Source organism: Pseudophryne corroboree, chromosome 2 (assembly GCF_028390025.1).
Source record: "Pseudophryne corroboree isolate aPseCor3 chromosome 2, aPseCor3.hap2, whole genome shotgun sequence".
In the NCBI taxonomy this organism is placed as follows: domain Eukaryota; kingdom Metazoa; phylum Chordata; class Amphibia; order Anura; family Myobatrachidae; genus Pseudophryne; species Pseudophryne corroboree.
This window is the reverse complement of record NC_086445.1, coordinates 400,401,539-400,420,749: the sequence shown is the minus strand read 5'-3', so window position 1 is coordinate 400,420,749 and position 19,211 is coordinate 400,401,539. Positions and strand designations below refer to the sequence as shown.

The 19,211-nt window shown below is 44.2% G+C and overlaps 1 protein-coding gene across 4 annotated transcripts in view; it reads left to right on the top strand.

Moving 5' to 3' along the window:
• RASA3 (RAS p21 protein activator 3) overlaps positions 1–19,211 on the top strand; it is a 398,462-nt gene that overhangs the window by 337,235 nt on the left and 42,016 nt on the right. For all 4 annotated transcript variants that reach the window (XM_063953391.1, XM_063953390.1, XM_063953393.1 and 1 more), the window contains 2 exons: positions 13,187–13,335; positions 14,249–14,363. In XM_063953391.1, the coding sequence (XP_063809461.1) occupies positions 13,187–13,335; positions 14,249–14,363 (264 nt within the window). The remainder of the gene's footprint in view (positions 1–13,186; positions 13,336–14,248; positions 14,364–19,211) is intronic.

Sequence of the window (19,211 nt, the reverse complement as noted above, 5' to 3'; positions counted from 1 at the left end):
CTTTCAGACCTGGTGGCCACGGCAACAGCTGGGAAATCCACGTTTGTACCCCAGGTCGCCTCTCAACATGAGAAGACGCCGTATTATCAGGCGCAGTCTTTTCGTGGACAAGCGGGCAAAAGATTCCTCATTTCTGCCCCGTGACAGAGGGAGAGGAAAAAGGCTGCAGAAATCAGCCAGTTCCCAGGAACAGAAACCCTCACCCGCCTCTGCCAAGCCCTCAGTATGACGCTGGGGCTTTACAAGCAGAATCAGGCACGGTGGGGGGCCCGTCTCAATGAATTTCAGCGCGCAGTGGGCTCACTCGCAAGTAGACCCCTGGATCCTTCAGGTGATATCTCAGGGGTACAAATTAGAATTTGAGACGTCTCCCCCTCGCCGTTTCCTAAAGTCGGCTTTACCAATGTCTCCTTCTGACAGGGAGACTGTTTTGGAAGCCATTCACAAGCTGTATTCCCAGCAGGTGATAACAAGGTACCCCTCCTGCAACAGGGAACGGGGTATTATTCCACACTGTTGTGGTACCGAAGCCGGACGGCTCGGTGAGACCGATTCTAAATCTAAAATCTTTGAACACTTACATACAGAGGTTCAAATTCAAGATTGAGTCACTCAGAGCAGTGATTGCTAACCTGGAAGAAGGGGACTACATGATGTCTCGGGACATCAAGGATGCTTACCTTCATGTCAAAATTTACCCTTCTCATCAAGGGTACCTCAGGTTTATGGTACAGAACTGTCACTATCAGTTCAGACGCTGCCGTATGGATGGTCCACGGCACCCCGGGTCTTTACCAAGGTAATGGCCGAAATGATGATATTCCTTCGAAGGAAGGGAATTTTAGTTATCCTTTACTTGGACGATTCCCTGATAAGGGTAAGATCCAGGGAACAGTTGGAGGTCGGTGTAGCACTATTTCAGGTAGTGTTGCGGCAGCACGATTGGATTCTCAATATTCCAAAATCGCAGCTGGTTCCGACGACTTGTCTTCTGTTCCTAGGGATGATCCTGGACACAGTCCAGAAAAAGGCTTTTCTCCCGGAGGAGAAAGCCAGGGAGTTATCCGAGCTAGTCAGGAACCTCCTAAAACCGAGCCAAGTCTCAGTGCATCAATGCACAAGGGTTCTGGGTAAAATGGTGGCTTCCTACGAAGCAATCCCATTCGGCAGATTCCACGCAAGAACTTTCCAGTGGGACCTGCTGGACTAATGGTCCGGGTCGCATCTTCAGATGCATCAGCGGATAACCCTGTCACCAAGGACAAGGGTGTCCCTCCTGTGGTGGTTGCAGAGTGCTCATCTTCTAGAGGGCCGCAGATTCTGCATTCAGGACTGGGTCCTGGTGACCACGGATGCCAGCCTGCGAGGCTGGGGAGCAGTCACACAGGGAAGGAATATCCAAGGCTTATGGTCAAGTCTGGAGACATCACTTCACATAAATATCCTGAAGCTAAGGGCCATTTACAATGCTCTAAGCTTAGCAAGACCTCTGCTTCAAGGTCAGCCGGTGTTGATCCAGTCGGACAACATCACGGCAGTCACCCACGTAAACAGACAGGGTGGCACAAGAAGCAGGAGGGCAATGGCAGAAGCTGCAAGGATTCTTCGCTGGGCGGATAATCATGTGATAGCACTGTCAGCAGTATTCATTCCGGGAGTGGACAACTGGGAAGCAGACTGCCTCAGCACGACCTCCACCCGGGAGAGTGGGGACTTCACCCAGAAGTCTTCCACATGATTATAAACCGTTGGGAAAAACTCGACAGGTATTGCGCCAGGTCAAGGGACCCTCAGGCAATAGCTGTAGACGTTCTGGTAACACCGTGGGTGTACCAGTCAGTGTATGTGTTCCCTCCTCTGCCTCTCATACCCAAGGTACTGAGATTGATAAGATGGAGAGGAGTAAGCACTATATTCGTGGCTCCGGATTGGCCAAGAAGGACTTGGTAACCGGAACTTCAAGAGATGCTCACGGAGGATCCGTGGCCTCTACCTCTAAGAAGGGACCTGCTCCAGCAAGGACCCTGTCTGTTCCAAGACTTACCGCGGCTGCGTTTGACGGCATGGCGGTTGAACGCCGGATCCTGAAAAGGCATTCCGGATGAAGTCATCCCTATCCTGATCAAAGCCAGGAAGGATGTAACTGCAAAACATTATCACCGCATTTGGCGAAAATATGTTGCGTGGTGCGAGGCCAGTAAGGCCCGACGGAGGAAATTCAACTGGGTCGTTTCCTACATTTCCTGCAAACAGGAGTGTCTATGGGCCTGAAATTGGGGTCCATTAAGGTTCAAATTTCGGCCCTGTCAATTTTCTTCCAAAAAGAACTAGCTTCAGTTCCTGAAGTTCAGACGTTTGTAAAAAGGGGTACTGCATATACAGCCTCCTTTTGTGCCTTCAGTGGCACTTTGGGATCTCAATGTAGTTTTTGGGTTCCAAAAGTCACATGGGTTTGAACCACTTAAATCTGTGGAGTTAAAATATCTCACATGGAATGTGGTCATGCTGTTGGCCCTGGCCTGGGCCAGGCGCGTGTCAGAATTGGCGGCTTTATCCTGTAAAAGCCCTTATCTGATTTTCCATTCGGACAGGGCGGAATTGAGGACTCGTCCTCAGTTTCTCCCTAAGGTGTTTTCAGCGTTTCACCTGAACCAACCTATTGTGGTACCTGCGGCTACTAGGGACTTGGAGGACTCCAAGTTGCTAGACGCTGTCAGGGCCCTGAAAATATATGCTTCCAGGAGGGCTGGAGTCAGGAAAACTGACTCGCTGTTTATCCTGTATGCACCCAACAAGCTGGGTGCTCCTGCTTCTAAGCAGACGATTGCTCGTTGGATTTGTAGTACAATTCAGCTTGCACTTTCGGTGGCAGGCCTGCCACAGCCAAAAATCTGTAAATGCCCACTCCACAAGGAAGGTGGGCTCATCTTGGGCGGCTGCCCGAGGGGTCTCGGCTATACAACTTTGCCGAGCAGCTACTTGGTCAGGAGCAAATACGTTTGTAAAATTCTACAAAATTGATACCCTGGCTGAGGAGGACCTGGAGTTCTCTCATTTGGTGCTGCAGAGTCATCCGCACTCTCCCGCCCGTTTGGGAGCTTTGGTATAATCCCCATGGTCCTTACGGAGTCCCCAGCATCCACTTAGGACGTCAGAGAAAATAAGAATTTACTTACCGATAATTCTATTTCTCGTAGTCCGTAGTGGATGCTGGGCGCCCATCCCAAGTGCGGATTGTCTGCAATACTGGTACATAGTTATTGTTACCAAAAAATCGGGTTATTGCTGTAGTGAGCCATCTTTTCTAGAGGCTCCTCTGTTATCATGCTGTTAACTGGGTTCAGATCACAAGTTGTACGGTGTGATGGGTGTGGCTGGTATGAGTCTTACCCGGGATTCAAAATCCTTCCTTATTGTGTACGCTCGTCCGGGCACAGTATCCTAACTGAGGCATGGAGGAGGGTCATAGGGGGAGGAGCCAGTGCACACCACATAGTCCTAAAGCTTTCTTTAGATGTGCCCAGTCTCCTGCGGAGCCGCTATTCCCCATGGTCCTTACGGAGTCCCCAGCATCCACTACGGACTACGAGAAATAGAATTATCGGTAAGTAAATTCTTATTAATTCTGCTTAACAAAATATAATTATGGGTTGTATTTTTTTGTTTACAAAAGATAGTACATGTGCGTAATACTCAATTACTCATTGGATTGTGGAAACTTTGTACCACTGTTGATGCGCCACTTTAGCCTGCAGATCAGTACGGATGATGTAATGGTTAGCATTAATGCCTCTCAGCAATGAGGTCTTGTGTTCGATTCCCACCCTGGCCCTAACTTTGTGGTGTTTGTATATTCTTGTGCGTGCATGGATTTCCTCCCACAATCCAAAAATATACTGGTAGGTTAAATGACTAGATGTGCCATGTGATGTGGTTCTTATCTTCCGTCAAAGTCTATGTTTCTATCATACTGGCTACTCTTGAAAAAACCATGTCAGGGAGATTGTGAAAGCAACAACTACAGTATGAGAGCTGTGTTAAAGTGGCCGTGTACTGCTACATCTTTATGACTTACATCCAAATGTAAATGAGCCCCAAAGCAGTTAGTAAGATCTACTTGTTGATGAAAAGACACCGATACGTCTAGAACTTGTTCATGTACTGTGCTTTATAAGAGGTTCCATACAAGTCACAAGAAACCCCATTGTGCCTTATAACCAATGCAGGGAAATGGCACTGAGAAACCCATTTAAATGTGTATATCTATGATTTATGTTTTCCCAAGTAACGGCTACATAATGTGAATAAGGTGCAGTCAGGGAGATTGACTCTTCAGGGTGACTGAAATTGCTGCTATTTCTAGAAGCCTCCCTGGCAATCAGGGATAGTTGGAAAGTATTATATTGATTTTGTTTACCACACAAAGGGGGTCATTCCGAGTTGTTCGCTCGCAAGCGGATTTTAGCAGATTTGCTCATGCTAAGCCGCCGCCTTTTGGGAGTGAATCTTAGCATCTTAAAATTGCGAACGATGTATTCGCAATATTGCGATTACACACCTCGTAGCAGTTTCTGAGTAGCTCCAGACTTACTCGGCATCTGCGATCAGTTCACTGCTTGTCGTTCCTGGTTTGACGTCACAAACACACCCAGCGTTCGCCCAGACACTCCTCCGTTTCTCCGGCCACTCCTGCGTTTTTTCCGGAAACGGTAGCGTTTTTTCCCACACGCCCATAAAACGGCCTGTTTCCGCCCAGTAACACCCATTTCCTGTCAATCACATTACGATCGCCAGAACGATGAAAAAGCCGTGAGTAAAAATCCTAACTGCATAGCAAATTTACTTGGCGCAGTCGCAGTGCGGAAATTGTGCATGCGCATTAAGCGGAAAATCGCTGCGATGCGAAGATTTTTACCGAGCGAACAACTCGGAATGACCCCCAAAATGTGTTGAAAGTGTCGTCTTCATGTACTCCATGCCTTATTTTCCCTTATGCTGGTCAGAGCTAACAGTACATCTAGGGTAGGGATCTGAGGGGTACAATAGGTGATTGTCATTTTGGCCTGCTAGTTATACATAGTCTGGGCCTCGTTTAAGGTTAGCAGCTATCCAGATATAGGTTGTATATCTATAAGAAGAAAGTAAAGTGAAAATATATTATAATCCTTGTAGCAATGCCCAAGTACAAAACATTTTCAACAATAACCTAACACAAAGAAAACATGGGTGCACTGCATAGTACAGTGATTCCCATGTACATCACCCTAGACTAGAGTATTAGATTTTATTTTTTTATGGCACCCCTAGCCCAAAGGTTTCTTATTGAGAAATTTAGAAAGAAATATTAAATTAAGTAAATTGTGTCTATATGTCATCCTTAGGGTCAGTTGTGTGGTGAGGGACAATATTTGCTTCTGTTTGTTCACATATTTTAAGATTGACATCCACCAGCACTGGTTTTGTCTGTTACATTGACCATAAATAATTTGAACTGGTCCTTGACCACCGACCCAGGGCACTCCAGGGTGCCTTGGCACACAGTTTGAGAACCACTGGTATACACACATCAGTAGGGTCACTACATGAATAATGCCAAGCTTAAATCCAATCCAATTGGTTTGTCTGTATAATCAGTCTTCCGCCTCACAAGAACGAGCAGATACACTGACTATATGTCATGGGATTTCATATACTATCTTGTCAGCTAGAGCATTCAATGTGTGTGTGTGTGTGTGTGTGTGTGTGTGTATATGTATGTATGTATATATATATATATAAGTTGTAACACTGTAGGGGTGCAAGGCGCCTTTTCCTGGGGAATATGGCCGCACGCAGCAGCTGAGGAACAACACAAGTCCAGTTTCTGGTACAACTGACCCCGGCCAGTTTTATTGAAACAGAAAATAAAACAAACCCCAAAATAAAAATACCTTGCCTGTCCGGCACTAACTAAACATAAGATGTTCCTAACTGTCACTAAACAAAACACAGAGTTCTTCAGTACATACTGTATAGCTTACTTGCATCAGAAAGCGTGTCTCTCACACACAGATCCTGCAGCCTTCCCAGGCAGTCTGCCCATACTAATCAGGTTAGAAGCACTATAACACTCTTACACAGCTGAAACCCTGATTAGCCCTCTGTGAGGCCAAAGACCCGAACTGGGCCCAATGTCTAGAACTCGCCTTATCTCTCTCTCAGAGCCTTTACCCAGCTTTTACAGCAAACTGAAAAGGTTCAGACAAAACAAAAAGCATTTTTCCTAGAAGTTAACATTTTCTAAAACATGTAAGACAAGAACCTGGGACAAATATACCTGCCCTCAAACACTATCCCAGTGTTCTTGTCACATATCCCCCTCCCCTGTTTCGACCTAGGGGCCGGAACACTTGTAGCCCCCAAACAAAAGATGCGAGACAATGCATCTGCGTTGGTCAATTGTGTTCCCGGTCTATGTTCGACAGTAAACTTAAAGTCCTGCAACGCTAGAAACCATCTAGTTACACGAGCATTCTTGCCTCTATTTACATACATCCATTTTAAAGGGGCATGGTCTGTCACTAGTCTGAATTGTCTACCCAAGAGGTAATATCTCAAGGTATCTAGTGCCCACTTAATGGCCAAAGCCTCCTTTTCCACAATGGCATACCTTTTTTCATGCTCATTGAGTTTCCTACTCAAATAAATGATAGGGTGTTCGTCCCCATCTCTGGTTTGGGACAGCACAGCACCTATCCCTACCTCTGAGGCATCTGTCTGTACCACAAATTCTTTTGAAAAATCTGGTGTTATCAACACCGGTTGTGAACACAAAGCCACTTTTAACGCTTGGAACGCCTTTTCTGCATCAGGGTTCCATTTCACCACATTTGACTGCTTCCCTTTGGTAAGGTCTGACAACGGCACCGCTGTGGTCGCAAAATTAGGAATAAACCGTCTATAGTACCCAGTAATTCCCAAAAAAGCCCTTACCTGTTTTTTATTCACTGGACGAGGCCAGTTTTGAATAGCATCAACTTTATTCAATTGGGGCCTAATCAGACCTCTGCCTATGGTGAAGCCCAAGTATTTGACCTCCTCCATTGCGAGGCAGCACTTCTTTGGGTTAGCAGTTAACCCTGCCTCTCTGATTGAGTCCAGTACTGCTTGTACTTTAACCAAATGGGACCCCCAGTCTGTACTGTGAATTACCACATCATCCAAATAGGCAGCTGCATATTTTCTATGGGGCCTCAAAATTTTATCCATCGCCCGTTGAAAGGTTGCTGGAGCCCCATGCAACCCAAAGGGTAACATCTTATACTGGTACAGCCCCTCCGGAACCGAAAAGGCTGTTTTTTCTTTGGCGCTATCAGATAAAGGTATTTGCCAGTAACCTTTGGTCAGGTCCAATGTGGTGAGAAACCTGGCTGTTCCCAGCCTTTCTACAAGCTCATCCACACGGGGCATGGGGTATGCGTCAAACTTGGACACCTCATTTAACTTACGAAAGTCATTACAGAAGCGTATGCTACCGTCGGGCTTCGGGATGAGCACTATGGGACTGGACCACTCACTGTTAGACTCCTCTATGACTCCCAGTTCTAACATGGTTTTAACTTCCTTAGAAATAGCTTCTCGCTGAGCTTCAGGAATCCTATATGGCTTTAAATGAACCCTGACCCCTGGTTCTGTGACAATGTCATGTTTTATTATGGTCGTTCGGCCAGGCAGCTCTGAAAATACCTCCCTATTTTGGATGAGAAATTCTTTAACCGGATTGTTCTGATCAGCTGATAATGTCTCTGACACCTTCACTGCGGGAAGCAACCGGGGTGAAGACACCGAAGGGCAAGGCTCCGCTGACAGAGACAACCTATCTTTCCAGGGTTTGATTAAGTTAACATGGTAGATCTGTTCGGGTTTTCTCTTTCCCGGCTGGTATACTTTGTAATTAACCTCATTCACTTTTTCCCTAATCTCAAATGGACCCTGCCATTTAGCTAGGAATTTGCTTTCCACAGTGGGTACCAAAACAAGAACTCTATCGCCAGGAGCAAATTCCCGTATCTTGGCACTCCGGTTATAGACCCTCTGTTGAGCACTTTGGGCCTGTTCCATGTGCTCTCTGACAACAGGTACCACGGCTGCAATCCTATCCTGCATTTGTGTTACATGCTCAATAACGCTTCTATAAGGAGTGGGCTGTCCTTCCCACGTCTCTTTGGCAATATCCAACAGCCCTCTGGGGTGTCTACCATACAACAAATCAAATGGAGAAAACCCCGTAGAGGACTGAGGAACTTCTCTGATGGCCATTAACAAGTAGGGCAACAAACAATCCCAGTTTTTCCCATCTCTCTCAACAACCTTTTTTAACATACTTTTTAATGTTTTATTAAACCTTTCCACCAACCCGTCAGTTTGGGGATGGTAGATGGACGTCCTGAGGTGAGTGACCTTAAATAACTTGCACAACTCTTTCATGATCCTTGACTTAAATGGAGTACCTTGGTCAGTCAAAATTTCTTTTGGTATTCCCACTCTACTAAATACCTGCACCAGCTCCCTAGCTATCGCCTTGGTTGTGATAGTGCGTAAAGGGACAGCCTCAGGATATCGAGTGGCATTGTCCATAATTACCAGGATATACTGATGGCCCCGAGCAGACTTTAACAAGGGCCCCACGAGATCCATGGCTATTCTGTCAAACGGGACCTCTATAATAGGCATGGGAACTAGTGGGCTCCTGAAATGGGGTCTAGGGGCATGATACTGGCATTCAGGACAGGAAGAACAATATTCAGACACTTCTTTATAAACCCCTGGCCAAAAGAACCTTTGTAAAACTCTTTCAGTGGTTTTTTCTGCCCCTAAATGTCCTGCGGTAACGTGACTATGAGCTAAATCTAGTACCGTTCTCCGATAAGGCTGGGGAACTACCAGCTGTTCCACCACATCCTCACCCCTTTTGACAATGTGGTACAAGAGCTCATTACAGACGGCCATGTGGGGATACGTAACCCTGTCACCTGGTACCACAGGTTCCCCATTAACAATCTTAACATTCTCTCTAGCCTTTATTAAGGTAGGATCCTTTAACTGTTCAGACGCAAACAGATCCTTCTTTACCTCCAGGTCAGGCACGCTTTCAGTTCTAACTACTATGTCTCTGTTCCCGGCAAGAGGGTCCTCACTGGACTCCCCATCTGTCACTTCCCCAGCCAAACTAGCAAAAGGCAAAGGGCCAGAAAGTTCCGAAGACCCACGTACATCCATAAAATCACCGGTATTATCAACTGGCTTTTTACTTCTCACATCTGTTGATAACCGTGATTCCCACAGTTTCCAAAAATGAGGAAAATCCCTCCCTATTATGGCCTCATGCACCAAGGTAGGGACCAGTCCCACTTTAACCATTGCTGACCCACAACAAGTTTCTATATTCACCTCAGCAGTGGCATAATGTTGGGTATCCCCATGTATGCAAGTTACCCCAATAGGTATTTGCTGGACCTTTAAGGGGTTCACTAACCCAGCTTTCACGAGGGTAACTAAACTTCCTGAATCTAGCAAGGCCTCTACCCGGTTACCCTCTAAGAACACATCACACATTTGTTTTTCCAGCTCAGGTGAAGGTACCACAGTACAGGCTAACCTAGCAAAGAAAGACATTCTGCGACATTCAAAGGCAGCATCACATTGCATGGGTTCTTGCGTGACTGGGCAATTGGCAATAACATGACCTGGCATACCACACCTAAAACATTTAACCACACGATTATCAACCCGTTTGGGCAGCATAGACCGTTCTAGCCCCATTGGCCTGTCTCCAGGGCCAGTGTTTACAGTCTCTCCAGCCTTGCGTTCTCTTAACCGCCCAGCAACGTTTTCCCACGGAACAGTCTTACCAGTCTTTACTGAAGGGCGCTGTCGAGGATCTATGGGTTGCTGGGTGGTCATCAGTAGTTCCTCTGCTGCCAAATACCTCTCTACCATGTCCACTAATTGGTCAGCAGTACCCGGGTTTCCATGGCTCACCCACTTGCGCAGGACCATGGGCAAAGATCTCAAGTAGCGGTCCATGACGACTCTTTCCACCATCTGGGGACCAGTTAATGTCTCTGGCTGTAGCCATTTTTTTGTTAGCTGAATAAGGTCGTGCATCTGGGAGCGCGGAGGCTTCTCCATGGCGTACAGCCAACGGTGCACCCGTTGTGCTCGTACTGACAGCGTGACTCCCAGGCGGGTCAGGATCTCAGTCTTTAGTTTATCATAGTCCCGAGCCTCAGCAGGGCTTAAATCAAAGTAAGCTTTTTGGGGCTCACCTGACAGGAAAGGTGCCAGCAGACTGGCCCACTGTGCTTTCGGCCAGTTCTCACGCTCGGCAGTCCTTTCAAACGTGGTCAGATAGGCCTCCACATCATCAGCCTCTGTCATTTTCTGCAGGAAGTGACTGGCTCGTATAGAACTAGAGCTGGTTGGAGCACTGACGGCCACATCTCCAACCCGAGCTGCAAGTCTCTGCACCACTTCTGCTAAGGCCTCTCTATCCTGACGCTGTTGCCTGTAAAGTTCATCAACAACTGCCTGCTGTTGTCTCTTATTTTCCTCCATTGCCACCTGCTGCTGTCTTATATTTTCCTCCATTGCCACCTGCTGCTGTCTGTTGGCCTCCTGCTGTAGTCTCCAATTTTCCTCCATTGCCACCTGCTGTTGTCTCCTATTTTCCTCCATTGCCACCTGCTGTTGTCTCCTATTTTCCTCCATTGCCACCTGCTGCTGTCGGTTGGCCTCCTGCTGAGCCGCTGTAGCTTGCAGCAAGGCTTTAAGCAGATCCTCCATGTCGACAGATTTTTCAGGCGGCTTTGTAGCTGCTTTCACCCAGGACATATATCAAACCCTCAGGGGTGAGTCTCAGTAACTTCACACTGGGCTGTATCTGCATAAACCACCGTTTTCTGCAGGCCTCACAAAGCTGCTGCTTTCACTTATGCGCAGAACGGTGTGCTCGCATTCTCCACCAAGTTGTAACACTGTAGGGGTGCAAGGCGCCTTTTCCTGGGGAATATGGCCGCACGCAGCAGCTGAGGAACAACACAAGTCCAGTTTCTGGTACAACTGACCCCGGCCAGTTTTATTGAAACAGAAAATAAAACAAACCCCAAAATAAAAATACCTTGCCTGTCCGGCACTAACTAAACATAAGATATTCCTAACTGTCACTAAACAAAACACAGAGTTCTTCAGTACATACTGTATAGCTTACTTGCATCAGAAAGCGTGTCTCTCACACACAGATCCTGCAGCCTTCCCAGGCAGTCTGCCCATACTAATCAGGTTAGAAGCACTATAACACTCTTACACAGCTGAAACCCTGATTAGCCCTCTGTGAGGCCAAAGACCCGAACTGGGCCCAATGTCTAGAACTCGCCTTATCTCTCTCTCAGAGCCTTTACCCAGCTTTTACAGCAAACTGAAAAGGTTCAGACAAAACAAAAAGCATTTTTCCTAGAAGTTAACATTTTCTAAAACATGTAAGACAAGAACCTGGGACAAATATACCTGCCCTCAAACACTATCCCAGTGTTCTTGTCACAATATATATATATATATATATATATATATATGTATGTGTGTGCGCATGTATAAATCATGATTTCAGCTGCTGTTAGTCAATATGTTATCTCTCTTGGCTAAGTAAATGTAAGAACTGGTATGATATGACAGCCATGAAGTATAAAGTACAGAATATCATATCCCTTACGCTCTTATAGTTCGTACATGAGAATAGTTTTGGGATTTAATGCTCTTTAATGGATTTCTATCTTGCACAGGAACTATGCCTTTTGGAGGTTGAAAAAATAACAGGATTATATTTAACATACATTATGACTTTATATTTATAATCTGTAACTATTGTTCATAGTCTTATGCTTAGTAAGCAGTGATGTGAGCTGCATTTGCTGTTCCCAGTCTCATCCCCCTCCATTGCTTGTCTTCAGCACTCTTTGATCTCACTAAATTGGCAGCAATATGAAGCAAAATCCACGTAACTGTTTTGATGTGTGATTTATATCCCAGGCATACTTTTATGGGGCTTTATGTCAAGCTTCCTGTTCTTTGTAGAAGTGTCAATTAGAAACTGTAATGTAAGTAAAATGATTTCTTGCAATATCATAGCTGCAGTGTAGACGGAACGTGATGACATTGGAGATGTCCTTGTGTACATTACGCTTCCCCTTCATTTTGAAAAGTATTAATACTCTTACAGGTATTTCAGTTATAGCTGTACTGAGAAATTTTGATGTTGCTGTACTGCTAACCACATTTCCCACGAGTTTATATATAATATTAATTTGCAGAACTTAAGTTAAGGTATTTTAAGCTGAGCTATATCACACCAATATTGTTATACAGGTTCCATCATTTTACATCCCTTTTTAACAAATAGGCAAATATTATGGGGTTACCTCATTGTTCAGCTAAAATTTTTTATATCTGCCCCTTTCCTTGAGTAAACGTGGCATCTGCTATAGGCTTACTGAGCAAAAGATGCTACGTTACAGTGCGAGTACGTGTAATGTGGATAAAAGTTATTTTCATGTAATATTTGGGCAAATAAATGGAGCACTTGGCATCTTTTTCATAATGCCTACTTTTTTTTTTTAATATGTACTTGTGTCACTTGTTGGGAGCAGATATGGGGCTGGATTTATCAATGCTTGGAGGAAGATAAAGCACCAGCCTATCAGCCCCATATTGTCACTTTACTGGCTGTGTTTCAAAAGTGACAGAAGCTGATTGGTTGATACTTTATCTCTCCACTTTATCACTCTGACATTACCAGCTAAGATCCACTACACTGTCTATCTTTGTCATCACCTACTGGCCACCTTAGATGGCAAGAGTGATGTAGATTTTGTTCAGAGTTCTCCCAGCAGTTATTGTAATTGCCTGGAGACAGCTATCACCGTTATATGCACTCAGTGACAGACAGGTCATTTTAATATAGTCATTTAGTTTAATGGGCATATATAGATATGTGTTGACCCTTTAAGAACCAATAATGGTAGAGCATTTGTACTTCCAATAGGCGTATAAGCGATTAGTAACCTTAATACATGTTTATTATAGACTCCATGATTAATTTATGTCGTAGACTACTTATCTGAAAATGATAATATCCCACATCTTCACTTTGCAGCCTGTTTCCGCATCTGCCGCACATGTGTTGGGAGAAGTCTGCAGAGAAAAGCAGGAGGCTGCAATACCACTGGTCCGGCTTTTCTTACATTTTGGGAAGATTGTGCCTCTAATCAGTGCAATTGCAAATGCTGAAGTGAATAGAACACAGTGAGTAGCAGCTTCGCTATTATGGTATTAGTGACATTTTGTTACAATAAAATAGCCCTGTGAGACCTCACTACATACAGCAAGTGTGCACTATACCATATTAATCTACACTTTGGTGACCACTACATACACCTGCATACAGGGAATATTATATTGTGTTCTAGTGAAGATTCAAATCTCCATAATACGGAACACTTGCACTGTGTATGGTTCTACCAGCTGACCTTATATTGTGCAGCACCGTCATTTGCAGTGAGCAGCTGCTTGGTTAGGTATTGGCTAAAATATCAATGTAAACTTTTTACATACATCTTCAAAGCGTAGTCTGCGCTCACAATCCATCTCCTTAAATGCTAACGTCTATAAAACTGGTGCTAAAAATAACATTCCCACCCCCTTATCTCAGTGGTGTAAACCTCCGCTAACCCATGTCATCTAGTGGGGTTTGTTGTAGTGCTATACAGTATATGACGAGTATCAGCATGTCTCAGCCGGATCATAGCTGAGCATGTGATGATGCTTCCATTGTTGAAGGATTAGTGTGGAAATCATGTAACTAGCTAATTAGTCATGGTAGTATCTTCCAAGTTATAGTCCTCAACATATCACCCAACCCCCACCCTATACCCAATCTTGCCATTAGCCTAATGAACTGCTGACATACTTGTATGTAGAAGTCCCTGCACATCCAGGCTGAGTACAGGGATATAATGTGACTGGCTCTAGTTCAGCAGTTTACCTGGCACCAAGTACTGTATTTCTGAGCCGTAGGAGTACTCCAACTACAGACTATTAAATGAACAATTTCTGTTCCGTATGGCACAATAGATAGCTGCAAGGGGCTGCCTGTTGCAATCACTGAGCCAAGTGAGTGGGGTGATTTTATGAGACTAATTTGTATTCTGTCCTTCAGAGACCCAAACACCATTTTCAGAGGGAATTCACTCACATCCAAATGCATTGATGAGACCATGAAGTTGGCTGGAATGCATTATCTTCAAGTTACACTAAAGCCAATTATAGACGAGGTAAATAATGGCATCTTTTCTCATATACTGAATATGTGGTTATGTAGAAATTATTTGACATTCAGAATTTCAACATTAGCATAATGTCAGCATGGTCATTATTCATACAGTACAGGGTAAGTATTAGGTTTAGTTAGAGAAGGGTTAGGGCTGTAACACTGGAAAAATGCTATGTTGACATACTGACGGTCAGCAGGAACACATGACCATGTCAACATTATGGTTTTGACATTCTGAAATAACATACCGCACCTGTATATGTTACCGTATTCCAATATGTGCAGATTTTGGGCTAGGTTCTTGGGCTTTATTTCCAAAACATGGAGTTGTAAAACTCTCTGATTGTGTTTATGCCCAATATTTAAGAGACTAATGTTTTTATTAGTAAGACACAGCTAGCAAATAGCATTGTCCTTTAAAATATCGGGCATAAAACGATCAGAAGCACCTGGTTTTACAACCCGACACTTCGTAAATAAACCCGGATATCTCTTTCATGTTGTCTTGGATATAAACATATGTACGCAACAGAAAGTTGTATAACCGTTTATCAGTGTTCTCAGTCCACAGTTGGAACGTTCAGTTTCTTAGCAAAATAAGTTCAGTCACACTGCCCTTGTCAGTTACGTCACCCATTGTACCAACGGTGTAAAGTAATTCTGTAATATAAAAGGTGTTTGAAAACGAGACACAAGAGATTCAAAAAGTTTTCAGATACATTTTGTGTTGTTACATGGGCACTAGTTATATAAATACAGTAATAGAGCACTGATGGTTCTGAGGCTACAGATGTGTCCTCCTACATCCTTGCTGCAGTCATGTTAAACAACCCTTCTAGTCACGCCATGCAGTAGCGTTACTCGGTAGCGCCGAGCGTCTTTACCTGTGACTTTTTCCTTTAAAATATGTCTTATTCTCGAAACAAAGCGAATATAGACGTACAAGCAGATTATGCTGATTAAAATGATACGTGGCATGCCTACATTCTGTGTGTGACCGTGGCTGTATCTGCACACAAAATGCTAAGTTACAGTGTTTTGCTATAATAGACTATAACGTACAGTAGCATTTTGTGTGCAGATGCACACAGGATATAGGCATGCCACGTATCATTTTAATCAGCATATCTGCTTGTGCTTCTTATTCACATAACGATGCGAAAAAGACGCATTATCTGCAAAACAAGACACCCAAAGCTAACTGAGTTGCATGGGACCTGTCAGTGCATTCACACCAGGCATCTTCCACTATGTGACGTATTGAGGCAAGATGTATGAAGACACATCTGCATATTACACTAGTAGCATTCTCCTCTGGTTTACCTTCCAGTTTAGATTTTTTTGTGTAGTTGTTTTAAAAAGCAGTGAGTAGAAATGAAAAAAAACCCCAGAAAATAATGATCAATACTTTGAGTGAGCACAAATGAGATAGTTAAGGGGGTGAAAAAAAGGCTATTGTATTAGGAAAAAAGTGAAAAATAAAACTGTCATTCCACTAAAACCTAACTGAAAAGTGAATCATGCTGTATTTTTCTACCACATCATTCTTACAGATGTGTGTCCTCATACATCTAACCTTTATATGTCACGTATTATGGCGCAAGAGAGCTATCAGGTTCCATGCACCTAGTCTAGTAATGGGCATCTCTTTTTTTTTTACAGCTATGCGGCTAGGACGCACTAGGCGACTGTGTTGAGTAATTTGATATGTGACACATCAGAACTTGGTATGGAAAAAAGATGTGGCTGCTACATTGTAGCACTTCGTATAGAGTTATAGAGACTCAGTCGCACACAGATATACAAGTGTCCTATATCAAATTAATCAGCACAGTCTCCCAGTGTGACCTAGTCACATCACATTGGCACTAAGACGCATTTTCACCAAAAAAGACACACAACGCTAGCAGTGTCTCACGGGACCTGGCAGGGGCTGTTTGGAGCAACAGAAGTAGATCACACAATTATTTGGTGACAGAAGCGCAAAGTGTGTTTACATTCAGCTGTATGTGAGCACTTTCATATCTAAAATCGATCTGCTCAAAGTACATGCTTTGTCTCAGATTAAAGAGATTATATTGTTCCTTCAGGTTTACAGCTAAAAGAAGTTTTAAACAGTAATATGACAAATAGGAAGGTGTGTGTTTCCCCTCCCACCCCCTCCCCATCAGGGAGTGGCTACCCTCTCTGACTTCCTGACTAATTGTTGCCTAAAGTAGCAATTACAAATCCAAACTGGGATTACTTGCTTTTTGAGATATACTGTGGTGTCAGTCCTATTGTTTGCAAGGGGTGTTTCAACGCCAGTAACGACACCCGAACTCTCACCCTTTGCGGGCTGAAATCAGAGCGACTTAGAACAAAATTGTTCGGAACCAAATGGGCGGTGGATGAGAAATTGACTGTTTGGCCGTGAGTGCGGCCACTGCTGCGATGACTCCAGGGCCAGCGCTTCCATTAGGCAGCTTTAGGCAGCTGCCTATGGGCGACGGGACCTGAGGAGGCGGTCTGCTGTGACTGGCCCGCCCGTTCCCCAGATCTGAATTCAATTGAGCACATCTGGGACATCATGTCTCGCTCCATCCATCCATCCACCAACGCCACGTTGCACCACAGACTGTCCAGGAGTTGGCGGATGCTTTAGTCCAGGTCTGGGAGGAGATCCCTCAGGAGACCATCAGCCACCTCATCAGGAGCATGCCCAGGCATTGTAGGGAGGTCATACAGGCACGTGGAGGCCACACACACTACTGAGCCTCATTTTGACTTGTTTTAAGGACATTACATCAAAGCTGGATCAGCCTGTAGTGTGTTTTTCCACTTTAATTTTGAGTGTGACTCCAAATCCAGACCTCCATGGGTTAATAAATTTGATTTTCATTGATAATTTTTGAGTGATTTTGTTGTGTTATTTTAGTGTTCCCTTTATTTTATTGAGCAGTGTGTATGTGTATGTGTGTGTGTATGTATATATATATATATATATATATATATATACAGGATGAGTATCCCATATCCAAATATCCGAAATACGGAATATTCCGAAATACAGACTTTTTTGAGCGAGAGTGAGATAGTGAAACTTTTGTTTTCTGATGGCTCAATGTACACAAACTTTGTTTAATACACACAGTTATTAAAAATATTGTATTAAATGACCTTCAGACTGTGTTATATAAGGTGTATATGAAACATAAATGATTTGTGTGAATGTAGACACACTTTGTTCAATGCACAAAGTTATAAAAAATATTTGCTAAAATTACCTTCAGGCTGTGTGTATAAGGTGTATATGTAACATAAATGCATTCTGTGCTTAGATTTGGGTCCCATCACCATGATATCTCATTATGATATGCAATTATTCCAAAATACGGAAAAATCCGATATCCAAAATACCTCTGGTCCCAAGCATTTTGGATAAGGGATACTCAACCTGTATATATAGATATATATATATATATGTGTATGTATGTATACGTACACGTGGGTATGATATCCCGGCACACGGGATGCCGGCGGTCAGAATACTGACTGCCAGCGACCTGATGAAGATCCTGACGGGTGAGCTAAACTTTGTAACTCACCCCCCTAACCCTACACAGGCTAATCCTAACCTCCTGCATTGGTGCCTAACCCTAATCTTCGTGTTTGGTGCCTAAACCTAACCTCCCGCAGCCTAACCTTAACCCCTTATTGTCTAAACCTACCCCCCCCCTTGGTGGTGCCTAACCCTAACCCCCCTGGCTGCAGCGTAAGCCCCCTTCCCCCCGCAGCCTAACCCTAGCCTCACGGCTATACATACCTTCCCAAGGTGCTCCTATAGGATATGCTCTGGTTTATGAGCTGATGTTGAACTTCAGCTTCCATCATGTTGTGTTTGTAACAAAACAACTGAGAAACCATTGTGGTAGTGCTGGATCTCTGCTTCTTAAGCACCATCTCCAATGCCGGATCCTACCCGGGAATTGGAAACCGGTCCTTCCCGGGTGGAATCCAGCATTAGAGCCTAAGATCTGGCTTCCCGACCCAGCAATATGCCGGGTCAGTTGCCATAGCGGCCGGAGGCGAAGCCGGCGCTGGGAGATGAGCTTATCTCCACGCCGCCTCTCCCTATGTAGTGAACGGGTCCCGGGTCGCATCGTCCTGGGAACCTGTTTACACTGCCACTGATCCGGTATTCATCCCGTGAATAACACTTCTTATAACCCGGGCTGAATTACCTGGTCAGGCGATCCGGGAATTCTCCATGGCCCCTTTCAAATCGCACATTTTTTGCTATGTGAAAGGGGTATTACAGAGTTACAGGAGAAAGAATGAGTGAGAGATTTATCAAAGCTTGAACAGAGAGAAAGTACCAACTATTCAGCTCCTGTCTGTCATTTTTTTAAAAATACAGCCCGTAACATGGCAGAAGCTGATCAGTTAGTACCTTATCTCTCTCTTTACTTCCTCTCTCTCCAAGCTTTGGTAGATCTTCCCCTAAGACATTATTGCTGCTTGACATTGATAAAGGGTTTCTTTTGTTCTGTTTTTCATAAAGTTTATGAATGTTTTTCATCAGAGGAAAGTAATCACTGCAGTGATCCAACCAAGAACAGACCGCTTTTACGGAGAATACTATACATGGGAAATACATTTAAATATTGTAAGGTGTCTTGTCAAATCCATTACATCTGAGGTGCATGGAAAACAAGGAATTTTATGTGAACGTACTTCATTTATTATGTAGCTCCAGGCAGTTCTTTAAGTATTTGTAAACTGAACTGACCCAACTCTGCATGCAACTAATTATAGCTGTTTATCAGAATGCGATGCGGCGAGGAGTGTTAACACTTTCAGGGGCATA